We start from the raw sequence: 18,981 nt of genomic DNA, 5'->3' as shown, positions 1-18,981 counted from the left end.
TTGATGCTATTATTATTTTAATATCAGCCAGATGATCGGCACAAATCTTGAAACAAAAAGAAAGGGAGTCCAATTAATAATTATCATTTAGAAAGCAAGAATTTTACCCAAGTCCGGTACATAGTCAATGGACAGAATATTAAGAGTCGGTGTAGCCGGCGCCGTGGCTCACTAGGCTAATCCTCGGCCTTGCGGCGCCGGCACACCGGGTTCTAGTCCCAGTCGGGGCGCCGGTTCTGTCCCGGCTGCCCCTCTTCCAGGCCAGCTCTCTGCTGTGGCCAGGGAGTGCAATGGAGGATGGCTCAAGTTCTTGGGCCCTGCACCCCATGGGAGACCAGGATAGGCACCTGGCTCCTGCCATCGGATCAGTGTGGTGTGCTGGCCGCAGCGCGCCAGCCGCGGCGGCCATTGGAGGGTGAACCAACGGCAAAGGAAGACCTTTCTCTCTGTCTCTCTCTCTCTCTCACTGTCCACTCTGCCTGTCAAAAAAAAAAAAAAAGAGTCGGTGTAGCCACTTACTAGCCAATTGGGACTTGGCAAGGAGGCACTATTTTTCTCATCTGAAAAACAATACTACTACCCACTTACAGGATAGTTTAAGAGATGGGACAGAAGACAGGTAAGGTGTTCAACACAGAACTAGTACTTGACAGATGCTCATCAACAGCCAACGCCACTGTGACTTTTTCAGACAAAGGAACTTACCAAAAGGGAAACAGACAGGATTCCAATAACATCTCATATAGGCAGATTACAGCATTTCAAGACAAACTACAAGAAATATTTAATAAACGGATGGAAAAAATTTTAAAGGCTTTTCTTGGATGTAAAAAATTACAACTGAAGTTCTCTTTTTCACAAATTAAGTACAGTCTAAGGAGTTCTATTTGTGTTCTACTGACAAAAATAAATAAAATACAGAAAAATATTTGGTTTTCAACTCTTAAAACATTATCACGGGGGTAGAAATGTGAGAGGTTAAAAAAACTTGCAAGAGTAAAAATAATGATTAGAGAATTTCTGCTGTTTTAACACCATTTTATATCCCAATTATGGACTTAGTCCCTTTCAAAGGGTCACTTTTAAACACACATGTTTAACTGGTCACCACATTAACATGGCCACTTATGCCAGCCCCTGGTTAATAGCCTCTAGGCTCCTTAAAATGCTTTTATAACCCAAACCTGAAAAACTATTTAAACAGGAGGAAAATTAAAAGCTAACAGCTGGTAACCTAATCAAAGGAACTCAAAGGAATCACACACATGGAACTCAGTTGCCAGATTCCACAGACAACTGACCAGGAAAAGCTCATCCTCTACAAAGCCTTCCTGATCCCTGCCTCTGACATGCAAACAATAGTAGCCCCCCTTCTTCTGATTCTATTATTTGTTCAACAACAACAAATTTTAAAAAACTTAACTAAGACTGGACTGTACCTTAATTTCCTCTAGTTGGCTAAGGTTTCTCATTCTTCCTTGTGTATGTAAATTAAAATGATAAAATGCTTAGATCATGCTCTGTCAAACACAAATTCAGGTTGAGCAATCCCAGTCGGCTCCTGCTGCATGGCAGGAGCAGCCCGCTGGACTGACAATGTTCTTTTCACCACAATCGTCCACAATGGCTCCGGAGTGCAAACCACGCAGTACTGAGGATTACTTCAGCTTTCTGTAGCCAGGAGTGGACTTTCACAAATGAGTGTCCCCTGGTTTTTGTTGCCTTTCAGCACAACAGTGGCTGCAGTGCTCTGTGGAGATCCACTGTGTTCAAGGGTCCCGGACCCAGGGCGTGATTACAGAGCCTGTCACTGCAAATTTAATACTTAAGTCACTTCTGAATGGTTGGGAAGCCACTGAAGAATTATGAACAAGAAGAAAAACAAGTTTATAGACTGATAATGCTTAGGAAATAATCCTGACCTTATCTGCACCCAAAGGGGCAGTGTAAACAAGAAGATTCAACATCGATGATGTCATCAATGATGTCATCAATACTCGTACTTCTAAGAAGTCATGATCCGGGTCGCTCCAGGGATCCTAAGGTAGGTAAGGCAGCTCGTTGCACAGCCTTCTGTCATAACACGTGTTTGTGAAATAAAGAGGAGAAACGTGAGCGTTAGAAGACGAAAAGTTGTGTTTCCATTTGGATGATGCAGAGGAACCCATGTGTTGTCCAGAAAGCAGCAAAGAAAAAGAATAGATGCAGAAAAGAACACATTTCTGAGAAAGTAATAACCACAACTACCTTCAAAATTCTCCAAGGTCCAAACCTAGGGACACTGACGCCAAAGGTGCCAGCCCCTGCTGGCACCTGGGTGAGAGGGAGGGGCCTCAGTGCTGAGCTATACGGACAGGGAGGGTGCAGTCCCCTGGGAAGCCATCTCGTCTCTGGGCCTCTGCCCATGGTGTCCCATCCCTCCGTCATGTCTAGGTGCCCTTCCTCCATCTGGTCCACTTGGTTTGAAACTCAGTTCACACAGCTCACACGCAGTACAGACAAGGAACTGATCCCTTCCTCCGACACTCAGCAAACTGAAATCACTCTTCTTCAGCAGCCCAGGGCACTCTCCCCGAAGCCCTTTCAGAGAGAGGCGTGCATTATTTTCTACTTTTCTTTCAAATACCTGTCTCTCCCACAAACCAGCTGGCCTCTTAAAAGTAGAGACCTTAGTTCACTCATGTTCATCTGGCATAAAGTAGGTACACAGTCAATGTTTGATAGAGGATGGGTGGATGGACAGGTGGGTGAAGATACTGAAAACGAAATCCCACAACAGGGAGACCTCTGAGGTATCAAAGATCTGATCACGCTACCTATGCACAGGCAGAGGGCAGAACTGGAAAAAGCACCACAAGCCACAGCCACTCTGTGGGTTTCCCAAGTGGCGGCAGCATGTAAAAGTCTACACGAATCTTTACCCAGGGATGCCAAGAGCTCATAATTCATCCGCATCACGTCTCTGTACAGCTCCTTCTGCCGCTTGTCTAGCATGCCCCACTCTTCCCGGGTGAAATACACTGCCACATCCTCAAACACCACCGGGAGCGCCTCAAAGACCACAGGAACCTCCTCCAACAGCCCCTCTTCCGGAGGATCCTGCAACAAAGAGCAGCAATCACTCAGCACGCCCTCGGAGATAGATGCTTGGGTGACATTTTGGGGGTCTTCTTAAGACCCCTTTCTCATGGGAAACTCACCAAGAGGCCCAGATGCAGTCTGAGGAAGGACTGTATCCACGGAAAGTCAAACAATCAAATTCACAAGGCCCAGAAATAGCAGATCAGAACCAAATGAGCCCCCGTCAGATCCCAGGCTCTCCTGGGAGGAAACGCATGCACCTGGGAAGAACAGGTAGAGCCTCTGACCACATCTGTCTTTCAGAGTCCTAAGAACAGTGCCATCTGCTCAGCTGCTTCAAGAAGGGCCTGTTGTTTTCCCAGTGGGATGGGAAGGAAGAAAAAGCAGCAAGAAAGATGCACAGATGCTCAAGAACTAGACTTCCACATGCTTTACTGCTAGAGGAATTCAGATTATCAAAGGTTAGATCTGTTTAGTAGCTTCTAATACTAAAAAGTATTTGGAGGGGCCAGTGCTGTGGCATAGTAAGCAAAGCTGCCACCCGCACTGCCAGCAACCCATATGGGCCAGTTCAAGTCCCGACTCCACTTCTGATCCAGCTCTCTGCTGTGGCCTCGGAAAGCAGTAGAAGATGGCCTAGGTCCTTGGGCCCCTGCACCCGCAAGGGAGACCTAGAAGGTCCTGGCTTCAGATTGGTTCAGCTCTGGCCATTGCAGCCATTTGGTGACTGAACCAGCAGATGGAAGACCTCTCTCTCTCTCTACTTCTCTGTAACTCTGCCTTTCAAATAAATTTCTTTAAAAAAAGTATTTGGACAGCCCAGCACTGTGGCACAGTGTGTTAAGCCACTGTCTATCAATGCCAGCATCCCATTTGGGCCCTTGTTCGAGTTCCAGATGCTCTACTCCCAGTCCAGCTCCCTGCTAATGTGCCTGAGAAAGCAGAAGAAAATGGCCCAAGTACGTGGGCCCCTGCATCCACATGGAAGAAGCTCCTGACTCTAGCTTCAGCCTGGCCCAGCCCTGGCCATTGCAACCATTTGGAGAGTGAACCAATGGATGGAAGATCTCTCTGTCTTTCCTTCTCTCTCTCTTTAACTCTGCCTTTCAAACAAATAAATAAGAATATTTTTAAAAAAAATGTATTTGGGAGTAAGAAGAGTAATGAGCTTTATTGTTTTTCTAGATTCTACAGCTTTGGTCAGATCTTTAGTTATAAAGAACATCTAATCTATTCTCATCAGACTCCTGAAGGCAGTACTAAAAATGATCAGTAGTAAAATCCTACTTACATGCAGTATTTGAGAAATGGGGAAGACTTTCTTTTTATTTTTTTAAAGATTTATTTATTTATTTTAAATGCAGAATTACAGAGAGGCAAAGGCAGGCAGAGAGAGAGAGAGAGAGAGAGAGAGAGAGAGGTCTTCCATCCACTGGTTCACTACCCAAATGGCCTCAACAGCCAGAACTAGCCAATCCGAAGCCAGAAGCTTGGAGCTTCTTCCAGATCTCTCATGTGGGTGCAGGAGGAGCCCAAGGACTTGAACCATTTTCCATGGCTTTCCCAGGTCACAGCAGAGAGCTAGATTGGAAGTGGAGCAGCTGGGACTTGAACCAGCACCCATATGTGATACTGGCACTGCAGGTTGCAATTTTACCTGCTAAGCCACAGCACCAGCCCCAAGACTTTTAACTCAAAAAGATCCCAGTTTCCTTAGAGGCTGGTATGATTATGGTTTTTCCCCTGCAAAACTCAGGTTGAAATGAGACTGCTATTGTGGTGGTGTCAGGAGGTAGGGCCTTTGAGGCAATTAGGTTGTTAAGAGGCATTAATGATTTGGAAGGGAGTGGGTTAATTCTCATGGTACTGAGTGAGCTTCTGCACCGGTGAGTTGTGCTTAGTTACTGCAGGAGTGGGTTGTTACGAAGCAGGGTCTCCCTTGGGTTTGCCTCTTCTACATATGTCTGCGTGCCCTTCCACTCCCCATTATGAGCTGAAGCAACACGGGACCCTTACTGGTGCCCTGCTCTTGGACTTCCCAGCCTTCAGAACCACCAGCCAGAAAACAAAAACAAAAACAAAAAAGTTTCCTTCCTCATAAATTGCCCCCATCTCAAGTATTCAACAGAAAATGGACTAAGATAGAAGCTCACAACTTTCCAAAGAATTAGTTAATTATAAAATAAGCCTAAGGTGAGCACTTTAGGTTCCAGCAGGGTTACAGGGAGTGGGAGGAAAGCCCCAGCGGCAGTCGAGGGCTGCGGGTGGAGTCGGCATCCACCGCAGTAGCTCTTGGATGCCCTGTCTGGTCTCAGTCTCCTCAAACAAGGTGAATCAGTCTGCCCAGCAGCCTCACAGCAACTTAGAAACACTGTTCCAAGCACAAGTGAGAACAATTTTCACAGTTTAAAGTTGCTGTGTTACTCCAAAGTTAAAGCTAAAATAAAATATTATAAAAACCCTTATCATTTAAGAGCTCTATAGTTGTTTTGTGTTTGTCAATTATTTCTTGAGTTTTCTATTTCTTTGGGGTTCTGGGTAAACATTATTGTTCCCTTTATATCAGAAAGTGAATGTTCTTGTTCAACGAATTATACTTTGTTAATTGAAAGGAGAAGATGATAATAGTAGAGTTGTTGCCTGAATAAGTGAGATGATACATGCAAAGCACTTAAAACAATGTCTAGTACAATAGAAGCACGTTAGCTTGTGATTGCATTATAATTATAGGAATGAGTAGCGCTATCATTCCTTTTTTCATCATCATCTTGCAAGACATGGAATCCTCTATTACCTGACTGCAGAGTTCAACAGCATCATTATATAAAATGTTAACGTCAGAGGAGTTGGTGGTATCATCGGTGCTTTCTTTTGGCCTCAAGTCTGCAAAGCAGTCTAGATACAAAGCAGGAATTGCTCCATTCTCCCTGGGGTCCTCCAGTTCTGCTCTTGAGCTTGGCAGGAGCTCAGTCCCACTTTTGGAATCTCCCGGATGCCCTGAGGGGCAGAACATGGGATAATCTGCACTGAACAGGTGCTCCGGGCTGGCCAGGATGTCTCCAGATGGATCTCTGATGCTCTGGAAGCGGGCTGCCCAGGTAGGGTCCTTGGCAGTCAAGGCATTGACACAGAACGTGTGAGCTTTGCTCTTGGCATGGTATTTGAGAGTCTCCACCTTAAATGGTCCTGTGTAACCTTCTATCAGCCTTGACCGTTTGTCCCTGACAGACGGGTATTCTCGGCAAGCAGAGCAATACAGAGCTGTCTGCTCCTCATTCATGATCAGCCATGGGAACTGTGCAAACCAGGACTTCTGGATAGATCGGGGCCTCGGGGATTTCTTGCCTCTTCCTGTCCAGTCCCCCTCAATGTTGCGACTCTCTGGACTGAAGTGGGTAAGGCAGGCTCTCTCCTGGGAAGGCAGGAACTGTCCACTTTCCCTGGCAGGACCCTGCACGTCCATTTCTTCCAGGTAGCCCATCTGTTTTTTCCCTTCAAATAAAAGAAACAAATCAAATTTTCTTTGAAGTCCTCTAGTCAGAGGCCCTGCAGATTCATCAAGTACAAAAGGTAGAAAGTACACACTCAGCCAAAAGGTGCCCCAGCCTCTCTCTGAACTCTTCTTGAAGTCCCCCTGACTCCCAAGGCCCATCTTATCTAATGCAGGAGGGAAAGCAAACAGATGGGCTTTAAATAAACTGTCTCTCTCTCTTTTTACTTTTATTTATTTATTTATTTTTATAAAGATACATCTGGCCAAAGGAGCTCTTTGTAATTTGATCCACACAACCTAAGATCAATGTTAAAGGGTTCAAAACTTACTTAAGGATAAGAACATGGACCACGCAGAGCACAGGGCTGAAAAGATAATTAAAGCCATAGAACATCGTCCTTGCTCAGCAGGAACCTTCTGGAGTCAGCCTGACAGAGAGGCATCTGTATTTTGCTGAAGCACATGGAGGGGAAGACAGCTAGCTACCTGTCTCCTGGGCATTTTGGTCCTCAGTTCCCTTAAGCTGCTTCCACCTTTCAGTACTTTTCCCCAGTGACCCCGAGCCAGTCTTCAACACAAAGTTGGGCTTAATTCTTCTCTTACACCCAAATCCTTTAAAGAGGTAAAATCTTGAGGCCGGCGCTCTGGCGTAGTAGGCTAAGCCTCCCTATGGCACCGGCATCCCATACGGGTACCGGTTCATGTCCCAGTTACTCTTCTTCTGATCCAGCTTTCTGCTTGTGGCCTGGGAAGGCAGTGGAAGATGGCCCGAGTGCTTGGGCCCTGCACTCGTGTGGAAGACTCAGAAGAACCTCCTAGCTCCTGGCTTTGGACTGACTCAGCTCCAGCTGCTAGGGCCATTTGGGGGTGAAACAACAGATGGAAGACCTCTCTTCTTTGTCTCTCCCTCCCTCCATCTGTAAATCTACCTCTCAAATAAACTTTTTTTTAAAAAAAAAAAAAAGGTAAAAATTCTCATGACCTCACTAAGATTTTTCTTTAAATCGAAGTAAAAATGTATTCATTCCTTAGATAAAATACAACTCACATGCTTTTTTTAAAAAAAGATTTATTTATTTATTTGAAAGTCAGAGTTACATAAACAGAAAAGGAGAGGCAGAGAGAGAGAGAGGTCTTCCATCCACTGGTTTACTCCCCAATTGGCTGCAACAGCCAGAGCTGTGCTGATCAGAAGCCAGGAGCCAGGAGCTTCTTCCGGGTCTCCCACATGGGTGCAGGGGTCCAAGGTCTTGGGCCATCTTCTACTGCTTTCCCAAGCCATAGCAGAAAGCTGGATTGGAAGTGGAGCAGCCGGGGCTTGAACTTGTGCCCATATGGGGTGCCAGCACTACAGGCAGTGGTTTTACCCGCTACGCCACAGTGCTGCCCCCGAACTCAAATGCTTTTAACTTTCCTGGAGCTATTTCTTGAGCAGTAACATAAGTCCATGTGCCCAGTAGCCAAGGTGTCTAATTTGCTCCAGGCCAGCAGACCGGCTACAAAACTGTAGCTAAGTCTAGGAGCACAGGATTTAACACAGAGTTAGTAGGCTCAAAATTAAAAGTCAACCAAGGAGAAATGAAACAAAGAAATTGGTCTCTATGGTACTTTATTTCACAGAGCCACAGAGCAATCTGGGCTCTTTATAGTATAATCTGAGAAAAATCACAAGGGAGAGAAAACCTTCGTAATTCAATCCGTACAGCATCTTGTTCTCTCCTTCCCCCCCCCCCCCCAACTCCCACGCCCCATAGCCAGGGCTGCATTAACACAGTGGTATTACACAATGAGATGCCATGTGACCTGGCTCTAGCTAAGCTAGCGCTGAGCAGGAAGGCTTACCAAAGGAGGGGACAGAGGATAATCCCTAGAACGAACTCAGCAGCTGTTCATTCGTTTATTGTCTACTGTGCAACTGCCGTGTGCCAGGCATTGTTTTAGACACTGGGAATACAGTAGTAAAACAAGATAAGGCCATGCCTTGCTGGAACTTATATAATTAGATATATGCTCCTAGGGAGACGAGGGGTTGCAGAATGATATGGGGGGGTGGGAAGCAGGTATGTTCAGATAAGGCAACACAGCGGAATAGCATCACTGACTGTGTAATTTGGCAGAAAATAGGGAAGGCAGAGGACAAAAATGGGATCTTGGTTCCCAGGTCCTGCTCCATCTCAGCTGAACACTTCCTCCAGGTACAGGGCCACACTCACCTGGGTGATGGTCCAGGAGACTCCTCTGGCCCTGAACATCTCCCAGCCATGGCTCTGGTCCTTGCCCAAACTTATAGAACAGCTTGGGGTTGGCAACAGTTGGTCCTGAGTCAGGAAGAGAAAAGTTCAGTAAGGCTCGGCTTCAGGTCTATTTCGAGAAGAGCACAGTCTGAGCCCTCCTTTCAGCATTCTAAGATGACAGGTCAGGAGGAAAGCAGGAACCTTGGTAGTTAGTTCAGCTACTCAGTTACCCAGGAGACCCCTGAGAGAATGGGGGACGAGGTGAAAGCAATGAGGGGCACAAGCAAAGTTAGAAGGAATGAAAACTACTAGTTCAGACAGGGGACCACAAACTCAAATGCTGAGGCCAGCCCAGCGATGCAACTGAGGATACTCAGCCAGGCACAGGGGCTGTGGCAACCTAGAGGACTTAATCCTGTGTATGGGGGGACAGTGGCTCCTCAGTTCCATAAAGCTGCCACGCGGAACAAGGGCTCATTGCTGCCACACTGTCCTGTTTGTCAGAAGAGGGAAGAAACGCCTAGTTTTATGTGAAAATTCCCAATGGTTAAATATCGGCGCTTTACTTAAATATTTTTAAGAAGTCAAACAAAAACAGCAAAAGTCAAAAAATAAAGCAAAGTAAAACAAACCAAACTCCAATCTGTGAGCCAAATTTGGCCCTTGAGCTGCTACCCTGCAACTTCTGGTTTAGAAGAACTGGTGATTTTCAAATATTTTATAGCCGGCACCGGAAGAAGCTCCACCCCAGCTGTAATTCCTGTACCCACAGAAATTGAGATTGCTTCTCCCATGCAGGGGTAGAGAACCTTTTTTCTGCCAAGGGCCATTTGGGATACTTATAACATTGTTTGCAGGCCATACAAAATTATCAACTTATAAATCAGCCTACTATAAATTTATTGAATTTCGAGTCCAGCCTGTGGTTGCCTTGGCAGAGCCAGACCAAATGATTTCACAGGCCTTATATTGCCTATGGACCACCCCTGCATGATCACAATGAAATAAGTAAGGTTTGGTAGGTGGTTATCAAATTGCAATCAGCAGGAGCTGGTATTGTGGCAAAGTGGGTGACATAGCTGTCTGCTATGCCCTCATCCCACATTGGAGTGCAGCCCTGGCTATTCTTGCTTAAGACCTATCTCCCTGCTAATGCACCTGGGAAGGCAACAGAAGACAGTCTAAGGACTTGGACCCCTGCCACCCATATGGAAAACCTGGATAGAGTTCCTGACTCCTGGCTTCAGCCTGATCCAGACCCAAATGTGGGGCCCTCTTGGGAATGAACCAGCACATGGAAGAGCTCTGTATCTCTCCCTGTCACTCTGCCTTTAAAATAAATAAATAAATCTTTGAAAAAATGCAATCAGCAAACAGCACATCTGTGTACAGACACAGGCAAGATCCAGCCACCTCTCTCTGTGGTGTAGAAAGTCTACCCACAGAAACTGAGAACGGGGATCCAGGAAACAAAAGAGATGAAAAACACCTATATTTGCATACAGTTTTAAACGGTTTTATCTCATTAAGGAAACTGAGGCTTAAAAAGGCCACAGGCAGGGACCGATGCTATGGAAAAACAGGTAAAACCACCACCTGAAATGCCAGCATCCCATATGGGCACCAGTTTGAGTCCCGGATACTTCACTTCCAATCCAGTTCTCTGCTATGGCCTGGGAAAGCAGAGATGGCCCAAGTCTGTGGTCTCCTACACCTGCGTAGGAGACCCAGAAGAAGCTACTGTCTCCTGGCTTCGGACTGGCCCAGTTCCAGCCATTGCGACCATCTGGGGAATGAACCAGCAGATGGAAGACTTCTCTCTGCCTCTCTGTAACTCTGCCTTTCAAATAAATAAATCTTTAAAAAAAAAAAAAAAAAAGAAAGAAAGAAAGAAAGAAAAGGCCACAGGAACCACAGGAACTCAAGTCTTGAGTGGTAGGGCTGGGATTCAGAGCAGATTTCCACCCTCAAGTCTGGTACTCTTACCACCACCCATTGCTGCCTTCAGTGTCCCATGGGCACCACAGATCCATGGGCCACGTTTCCCATGTAGCATCTTGGGATAATCTGAGGCCCCCTCTTGGCATGCCAGATTTCCCCCATCTCACTCGGGTTCAGAAGAGAAAGGGTGGTATGTGACTTTGCATGCAGCGCTAGGCAAGAACAGTTGGACTATAGAAAACTCCCCAGTAGGTCCTGGTGCAGTGAAGGTTGGGGTGCAGATCTAGACCACTGGTGGGGGCCGTGGACAAGAATCCATACCCAGTGGTGCCACCAGCTTGTCAGAACCACAGATCTTCTGCTGCTGACTCAGCAGCATCCATTCCTCCTGGAGCAAGTACACAGTGATGTCATCGAAGGTCACAGGGGCCTGCAAGGGAAAATGACACCAGCTAAGTCCCAGCTTCTTCCTAAGACACGTCTTCCACATTCATGGCCACCTAAAGGCACCCGCTCTGGGAAGGTACCAGCATGGCCTACACCCCATCTCTCTCACCGCTGAGTGCAAATCATAGCAAGAGTGAGGCTCCTTCTTCTAGGAGCGCCATATTCTGAGACTGACTCGGGAATTTCATCCTTCTTGCCTGCCTTGCCATGTGACCCGAGACATCCCTGCCAGTGGCTCAGCCAAAACTCATGGCACTTCTGGTCTCGCACTGTGAAACATTAACCAACTGGACTACCAGACACCTACCAAGAGGGTCTAACACAGTCAGTGGAGACCAAAACAGATGGGGGGTGTGGACCAAGGAAACAGAGGTGAGGCATGGAGAAGAAAGCTTAAAAACAAACAAACAAACAAACAAACAAAAAAACCCTAACACCAGAAAGGTAAGATACTGCAGTCAGGAAATGAGGGGTTATGGAAGAAATAATCAAAAAAGAAAATAGGGTATATTGTTCTGTTTTTGTTTTAAATTTTATACCAAGAAAACTTGTTGCCTCCTCAGAGAAATAAAATATAAATAAGAAAAATTATCAATGCATCTCCACCCTAAAGAAAAATAACATTTTGGGAAACAACAGCATGCCATTTAAAATATGTGAAATAATTATTTTAACTTCAACAATAGACTTCTGAGAAAAACTGTATAGATTGTGTTGCTATTACAGACTCAGAAAAAGAGTTCAAATATTTTTCTTATGTGTCCATAGATGTTAATTGGAGATAACATAGACAACAGAAATAAGCAGATTTTTTTTTTTTTTTTTTTGACAGGCAGAGTGGATAGTGAGAGAGAGAGAGACAGAAAGGAAGGTCTTCCTTTTTGCCGTTGGTTCACCCTCCAATGGCTGCTGCGGATGGTGCATCTCGCTGATCTGAAGCCAGGAGCCAGGTGCTTCTCCTGGTCTCCCATGCGGGTGCAGGGCCCAAGGACTTGGGCCATCCTCCACTGCCTTCCCGGGCCATAGCAGAGAGCTGGCCTGGAAGTGGGGCAACCGGGATAGAGTCCGGCAACCCAACCAGGACTAGAACCCGGTGTGCCGGCACTGCAAGGCGGAGGATTAGCCTGTTAAGCCACAGCGCCGGCTAGAAAAAATTTTTTTAAGATCACTCATTTTCCTGTCACTGAAAAAGACTTATAGCTAACATGTATAATTTGTGAACTTTCTAGTCTTTTTTCTGTGAATATGTACAAGTGAACAGTTTTAAAAGCAAAAATGGGAGGCCTGTGTAAAGCCACCACCTGCAGTGCTGGCATCCCATATGAGCACCAGTTTGAGTCCTGGCTGCTCCACTTCTGATCCAGCTCTCTGTTAATAGCCTGGCAAAGCAGTGGAAGATGGCCCAAGTGCTTGGGCCCCTGCATTCATGTGGGAGACCAGGAAGAATCCTGGCTTCGGATCGGCCCAGCTACGACTGTTGCATACATTGAGGAGTGAACAAGCGGATGGAGGACCTCTCTTCTCTGTGTCTCCCTTTGTCTATAACTCTGCCTTTCAAAAAAAATAATAAATCTTTTTAAAAAATAACTATTTTGCCCAGAGTCTTCCAAGGCACTATGTCACTATATTCCAAAAACCTACTTGAAAATGGGTTCCATCATAAGTCAGTCAGTAAAACAGATCCAGTGGGTACACACAAGACGTAGCCTAAGCAGATCCAATGTGGGGAACAGAACCTTGACATTATGCCGACGGCAGATCCAAGCATAACTGTTGCTTGGACCAGGACAAGGAAGCAACCTGTTCTGATGGGAGCAAGTTAAAATACTTGTCAGCAAGAACAGGCAGGGCTCTCTTTTCATACCCACCTGTCACCCAGAGTGAACAGGTGAGTATATGAAGGCCAAGGGGCCCATCACATAAGCTCCACACTGAGAAGAATGCCTAAGACTGATAAGATAATAAAACAGTGTCTTCCCAACAGGAGTGATCACATTAACACATGGTAGGTACCTCTCTTTTAAATGATGCTATGGCGACAGCTTTTGGATTCCAGGTGACTGCAATGTAAAGAAAAGAAAAATACGCCTGAATAAGAGGAACTCACTAATGATGTAGAATGCAAAGAGTATCTCTGGATATCCTATTTCAGTTGTTCCCATTGTCTACAGGGTAAAGCTCTGACTTCTCAGCCTAGCACCAAAGTCCCCTCACCCTGATCCTCACCTGCCTTCTTGAGCTTATATACATCTTGTCCCACCTGGAGTCCTTCCTCACTGCAGTCACTCAACCCTTCTTGTACCTTTCCTGTCTCCACACCCGATCCTGTCTGCCCGTTTCTGCCCCCACACTGAGATCCTACCCACCCACCAAATTTCTGCTCACATTTCGCCTCTTCCAGGAGGGATTTGCTATCCAACCTCTCCTGGGCAAGGAAGGCTTTCGACCCCTCCTAGAGCCTGGCATCCATGCTGATCAGCTTATTTCATCACCCCCACCCTCCACCAGCACTACTCCTTCTCCCCCCACCACCTTATACAACAAATATTTCATAGGCTTGTAATTTTTTTTTCATTTGACATTTATTCTTTGAGTGTTTCTATCAGCTGAAGGCATGGTGATCCAAAGATATAAAAGGAGATTAAAATCCATCAAGAGGTAACAAACAACAATACACATGCCAAAACAGAACTGTGTTCAAGAAAAAAATGAGAAGGGAACAACAGTGTCTATGGGGAAGACAGAGAGGGCTAGGAACCAGAGTTGTAAAGGCGATAAACACACACAGAAAGAAGTACATGGACAGTCGGCTGTGCACGCACAGCAGCAACAGCACAGTCTCCCATGAGGGTACATGAGGCACCAGACCCAGTGTTCTTCCCAGCACCCCTACTTTGCACCAACAGCCATGCTATGCTGTGAGCCACTCTCTCAAAAAATACCTCCTGAGAACCTACTAGATACCAGGCACTTCTTCATTGTCCCAGCTGGGGCTACAGGAGAAAGTCAAGTCAACACACATATAAATGTTGTAGCATGATAAAGACTGTGAATAAAATAGGATAGTGGGGTAGAACGTGATGGGGAAATCCTCCATGTATTATTCTGCCTAATCCTTACCTAATCCAATGGTTCCAGATTGTTTTTAGTTAAGAAATAGCACAAAATAGTATCCAAGGAAGTTCTAGCAACAGACCAAGCCACTACTTCAAGAGGGTTCTGTCTTCCAGCTTTGAGCTAAAAAACCATTACTCACCGATTCGCAATACAGCTTACACAGTGATTTTGCAATCACTTCATTTCATCTTTGGATAGCATCCTTATTTCCCAGATTAGAAAACAGATGTGCTCGGGAAGGGGATGTTTCTCAGACCCCTTGCAATCAACATTATAATCGAGAGTGAAATTTCTAGCTGTCAGGATTTTGAAATAGTAGCCGGACTTGAAAAGGACATTACATTTGTCCTCTGCCTCCGAAATATTTGCATTTCTCTCTCCTCTCATGAAAAGCTAAGAAAGCCTACTACTGAACAAAATATCCTAGAAATTAACCATAAATCACCAATGCCACTCTGGATAACAATTTGTTATAACCATTCTTTCTCTTACATTTTTCTCTTCTTCTTCTTCTTCTTTTTTTTTTTTTTTTTTTTTTTTTTTGACAGGCAGAGTGGATAGTGAGAGAGAGAGAGAGACATAGGGAAAGGTCTTCCTTTTGCCATTGGTTCACCCTCCAATGGCCACCACGGCTGGCGCGCATCACGCTGATCTGAAGCCAGGAGCCAGGTGCTTCTTCTGGTCTCCCATGCGGGTGCAGGGCCCAAAGACTTGGGCCATCCTCCACTGCACTCCCGGGCCACAGCAGAGAGCTGGCCTGGAAGAGGGGCAACCGGGACAGAATCCGGTGCCCCGACCGGGACTAGAACCCAGTGTGTCAGCGCTGCAAGGTGGAGGATTAGCCTTATTGAGCCACGGCGCCGGCCTCATTTTTCTCTTCTTTACCCAAATTCAAATTCAATCTAAACTAAAGTAATCCAGGGATTTTACCCAGGGGTAAGTGCTATTTTTTTTATAGCTTTGTATGCCCCACAGTGCTTAACATAAAGCAGGCACATAATTCATCTCCGATCCTTCTTTATTTAATAAATGTGAATTTACAAAGTGCAACTTTTGCATTGTTGTGGCTTCCTCCCCCAACCTCCCTCCCTCCCGCAGCCCTCCCATCTCCCACTCCCTCTCCCATCCCACTCTTCATCAAGATTAATTTTCAATTATCTTTATATACAGAAGATCAACTTAGTATATACTAAGCAAAGATTTCAACACACTGCACCCACACACCCACACAAGAAATAGAGCACTGTTCGACTAGTAGTGTTCCAATCTTTCTTTCTACTGTTGAGCTTTATCATTACAGACCACGTATTCTGTGGGCTGTAGTGTCTGGAAAATGCATCACTTTAGCTTGTGGAGGCAAGAGTGAAAGAGATGCAGACGCAATGAGTAACTTCATTTATAATTAAGAGTGCTTCCCAGGAGAGAAACTACAGCATCAAAATAAATTTCTTATCCTTATCTTTTGTGTATGGGCCAACCTTTCCCGCTCACCCCAGAAATGCTCCTGGAGAAAAGTGGTCATTTCCTGTTTATCCTTGTCCTCCAGCATCAATCAAACCACCAAGCACAAATGTTTATTCAATAAGCAACCGAAGACAATTGTTAATTCTCTCTTTGTCAAAAAACAAACAACCCTTAAGAACTGTCAGCAAAGAACTTCCAAAAAGATCCGTCCCAGAGAGGCTGCCACGTCGCCAAGTCAACGTGCCCACAACCCCGCTGGTTTTTGCTGACACTGCCTGGAGCTCTGGCAACCCTTCAAACCCACCGAACTCTCCACTGGCTTCCCACCTTTTCTTCCAATCCAAAGCCTCTGGCCCGACGCCTGAAGCAAATTTATGGAGCATACGCTTCAAGGCAAGGCTGTTTTACTCCATGAATTAGACAACCCAGGCACACGAAAGGGCCAGAACTACGCCAGATGCCCTCTGTCTTTTCAGCCCTTTTTGGGACGGAGGATCTAGGCCGGGCCAAGCCCCTCACCCCGCCTCTCCATTCCCACCCTTTTTGGCTCACACGGACGTCCAATCCAGCCTCAAGGCCTTCCAACTAGCTGGGCCTCCTCAAAATGCCACCGTAGTGAGTGGAAATGGAAGGCACTTCCCCATCATCACGCTTAGCGGGTCGCCCAGCCCCGCTTCACAAAGCCTCCGCTGTGCGAAGAGGGCTTCAGGGTTGGCAGCCGAGGAGAGGAGCCGGGAGGATGCGCGAGACCCGGAGCGGGTGCGTCCGCTCCCGCTCCACCAGGCGGCCGCCAAAGTGCGGCGGGAGCAAAGCGGGCGGGCGAGTCCTTCCCTGCAAGCCTGGCTCATCTGCGGGGATTCCGCTGTCCCGCTCCCGCCCCGCCAGAGCCCAGAGAAGGGATCCACGAAAGGGTGTGGGCGACCCCGGGGCCCTTCCAATCCTACCTTCCCCGACTCCCTGCGCTCCATGGCCCCGCTTTCCTGGCCCGTGCTGACCCCGCCAGTGCCTCCAGGCCGCCCCTCCCCCCACGGCCGGGCTAGGGGAGGCAGCCGCGGCGACCGCTTTGAGGACCGGGACACCCGGAGCCAGAGCTGCCCCGGCGGGAACTTCGCTCTCCCACGTCGGGGGGCGGTGGCGCTCGCGGAGCGGGGAAGAGTTGCTGAGTTGGGACCAGCGTCGTGGCAAGCGAACAGCTTTACGGCAGCGGGCTGGCTCTAGGCAGTGGGGCATCACGGGAAGCGTAGTCCGGCCTCTGCAAGTGGCTCGCCATGTTGCTGTTGGCTCCTGGCATGCGGGGTGCTGATTGGACGCCGAACAGATCACTTCCTGCCCTTCCCGCCTCCCTGTGGAAATGGTTACTAGGCAGCGTTCCCTCAGGCATACTCTAGACCCTCTTTATCACTCCCTCTGGCTCTCCCAGTAGATATAACCATATCTTGGCCGGCGCTGTGGCTCACTTGGCTATTCTTCGGCCTGCGGCGCCAGCACACCGGGTTCTAGTCCCGGTCGGGGCGCTGGATTCTGTCCCGGTTGCTCTTCTTCCAGTCCAGCTCTCTGCTGTGGCCCGGGAGTGCAGTGGAGGATGGCCCAGGTCCTTGGGTCCTGCACCCGCATGGGAGACCAGGAGGAAGCACCCGCCTCCTGACTTCGGATAGGAGCAGTGCCAGCCGTAGCGGCCATTAGGGGAGTGAACCAACGGAAGGAAGACCTTTCTCTCTGTCTCTCTCTCTCACTGTCTATAACTCTACCTGTCAAATAAAAAAAAAAAAAAAAAAAAAAAGATATAGCCATACCTCTAGATTTGGTGAAGTGTGGCTCCAGGAACACTCTCAGAAATTAAATTCTGAGGTCCTTTATGTAGAATGGCAGAATATTTGCAATCCTCCTGTACTCTTTAAAGAATCTCTAGATTATTTATGATCAATGTATACACCTCACTTCATTCGTGTGGATTCAGTGTAGTAGTTGGCATGCAGCAAATTCAAGTTTTGCCTTTGGGACTTTTTTTTCAAATATTTTTGATCTGCAATTAGTTGAAATTTATGGGTTTCCACCCATGAATATAGGGGGCTGACTGCACACATAGATGTAAAAGCTATAGAAAATGAGGAAGTAATTACTATGAAGGACTCGATAAAATTAACTTTAGGGTATTGTTAGGAAGAGACATATGGGAAGCTTCTGGGGTGAGAGGTGTTCTACTCCTAGGCCTGATGGTGGTTACCTAGATGATTGTTTTACAATTATTCCCCAAATGGTATGCTTATGTTTTGTGCACTTCCATGGATATTTATCTTAAATCACAACTCAAAGTTTTAAATAAAAATAAAGGAAATAGTTTATATTTTAATAATTTATTTATTTGAAAGATACCCACAACAGTTGAGGTTGGGCCAGGCCAAAGAGAGGAGCATGAAACTGAGTCCAGGTCTCCATGTGGTCAGGGACCCAAATATTTTAGCTGTCACCTACTGCCTTCCAGGGTGTGTCTCAGCAGAAAGGTGCAATCAGTCATGGAGCCAGGTTACAGGAGCAGAGGGGAGGCAGCTGAGACAGCCAGTACAGAGAATTCATTAGGCAAGTTTCTCCCTGAAAGACTTCCCCTTTTTTTCCCCAGAAAAACAGGGCAGTATGTAGAGAGAATTGTGGGTTCAAGGCAATGGGACTAGGATATTAGACACAGATCACGTTTCTATGTTGATAGAAAGGAAACTGATGATTCAGCAAAGATGGACTGATACAAGAACTTGAGTCCCTGAGAAGACAAGAGAGAATAGAACCAGAGTACAAAGGGGTAGGAGCAGAGACACTTGTAGATTGTTAGAAGGAAAGAAAGAGGAGAGGAGCAGATGAAAGTTTGTTTGTATATTTATTGAGAGAATTTCCATCTGATGACATCTCTGTGAGACAAGATCATCTCATGAAAATGATGAGGTAAAGAAGAAAAGGTATGCACAAATAACTCAGAGAATGGGAAATAGAATTTACTGGAGAAACATGAGAGAATGACCAACTGAATTGTGATTGATGATCACAAATTTAAGCTAAAAATAGGTTGGTTGCAAAATTCTGTTTAGAAGCACAAACTGGAGCAGATATTGGGGTTCATGCTGAACTGGAGAACTGATAGGTAGAGTTTTCTTTAAATCTGAGGAGGAGGTGGAAAGAGAGAGAGAGAGAGAGAGAGGACACTACCACTCACTG

General features: G+C 46.4%; 1 protein-coding gene across 3 annotated transcripts in view; it reads right to left on the bottom strand.

The window, feature by feature from the left end:
* Positions 1-16,945, bottom strand: part of ZNF862 (zinc finger protein 862) — a 33,483-nt gene extending 16,538 nt beyond the window's left edge. For 2 of the 3 annotated variants that reach the window (XR_009865973.1, XM_062192818.1), the window contains exons 1-5: positions 16,722-16,945; positions 11,071-11,179; positions 8,788-8,892; positions 5,876-6,573; positions 2,922-3,099 (exon numbers count right to left, since the gene is read on the bottom strand). Coding sequence is in view for 2 of the 3 variants with exons in the window: in XM_062192818.1 (XP_062048802.1) it covers positions 2,922-3,099; positions 5,876-6,573; positions 8,788-8,892; positions 11,071-11,179; positions 16,722-16,745 (1,114 nt within the window). In the remaining variant the exon portion in view is untranslated. The remainder of the gene's footprint in view (positions 1-2,921; positions 3,100-5,875; positions 6,574-8,787; positions 8,893-11,070; positions 11,180-16,721) is intronic. The other variant, XM_062192819.1, reaches the window with a different exon arrangement.
* Positions 16,946-18,981: the final 2,036 nt, after the last annotated feature.

The sequence above is a fragment of the Lepus europaeus genome, chromosome 5, assembly GCF_033115175.1.
Source record: "Lepus europaeus isolate LE1 chromosome 5, mLepTim1.pri, whole genome shotgun sequence".
In the NCBI taxonomy this organism is placed as follows: domain Eukaryota; kingdom Metazoa; phylum Chordata; class Mammalia; order Lagomorpha; family Leporidae; genus Lepus; species Lepus europaeus.
Note: the sequence above shows the minus strand (reverse complement) of the source record. Positions and strands in the feature narration are given on the sequence as shown.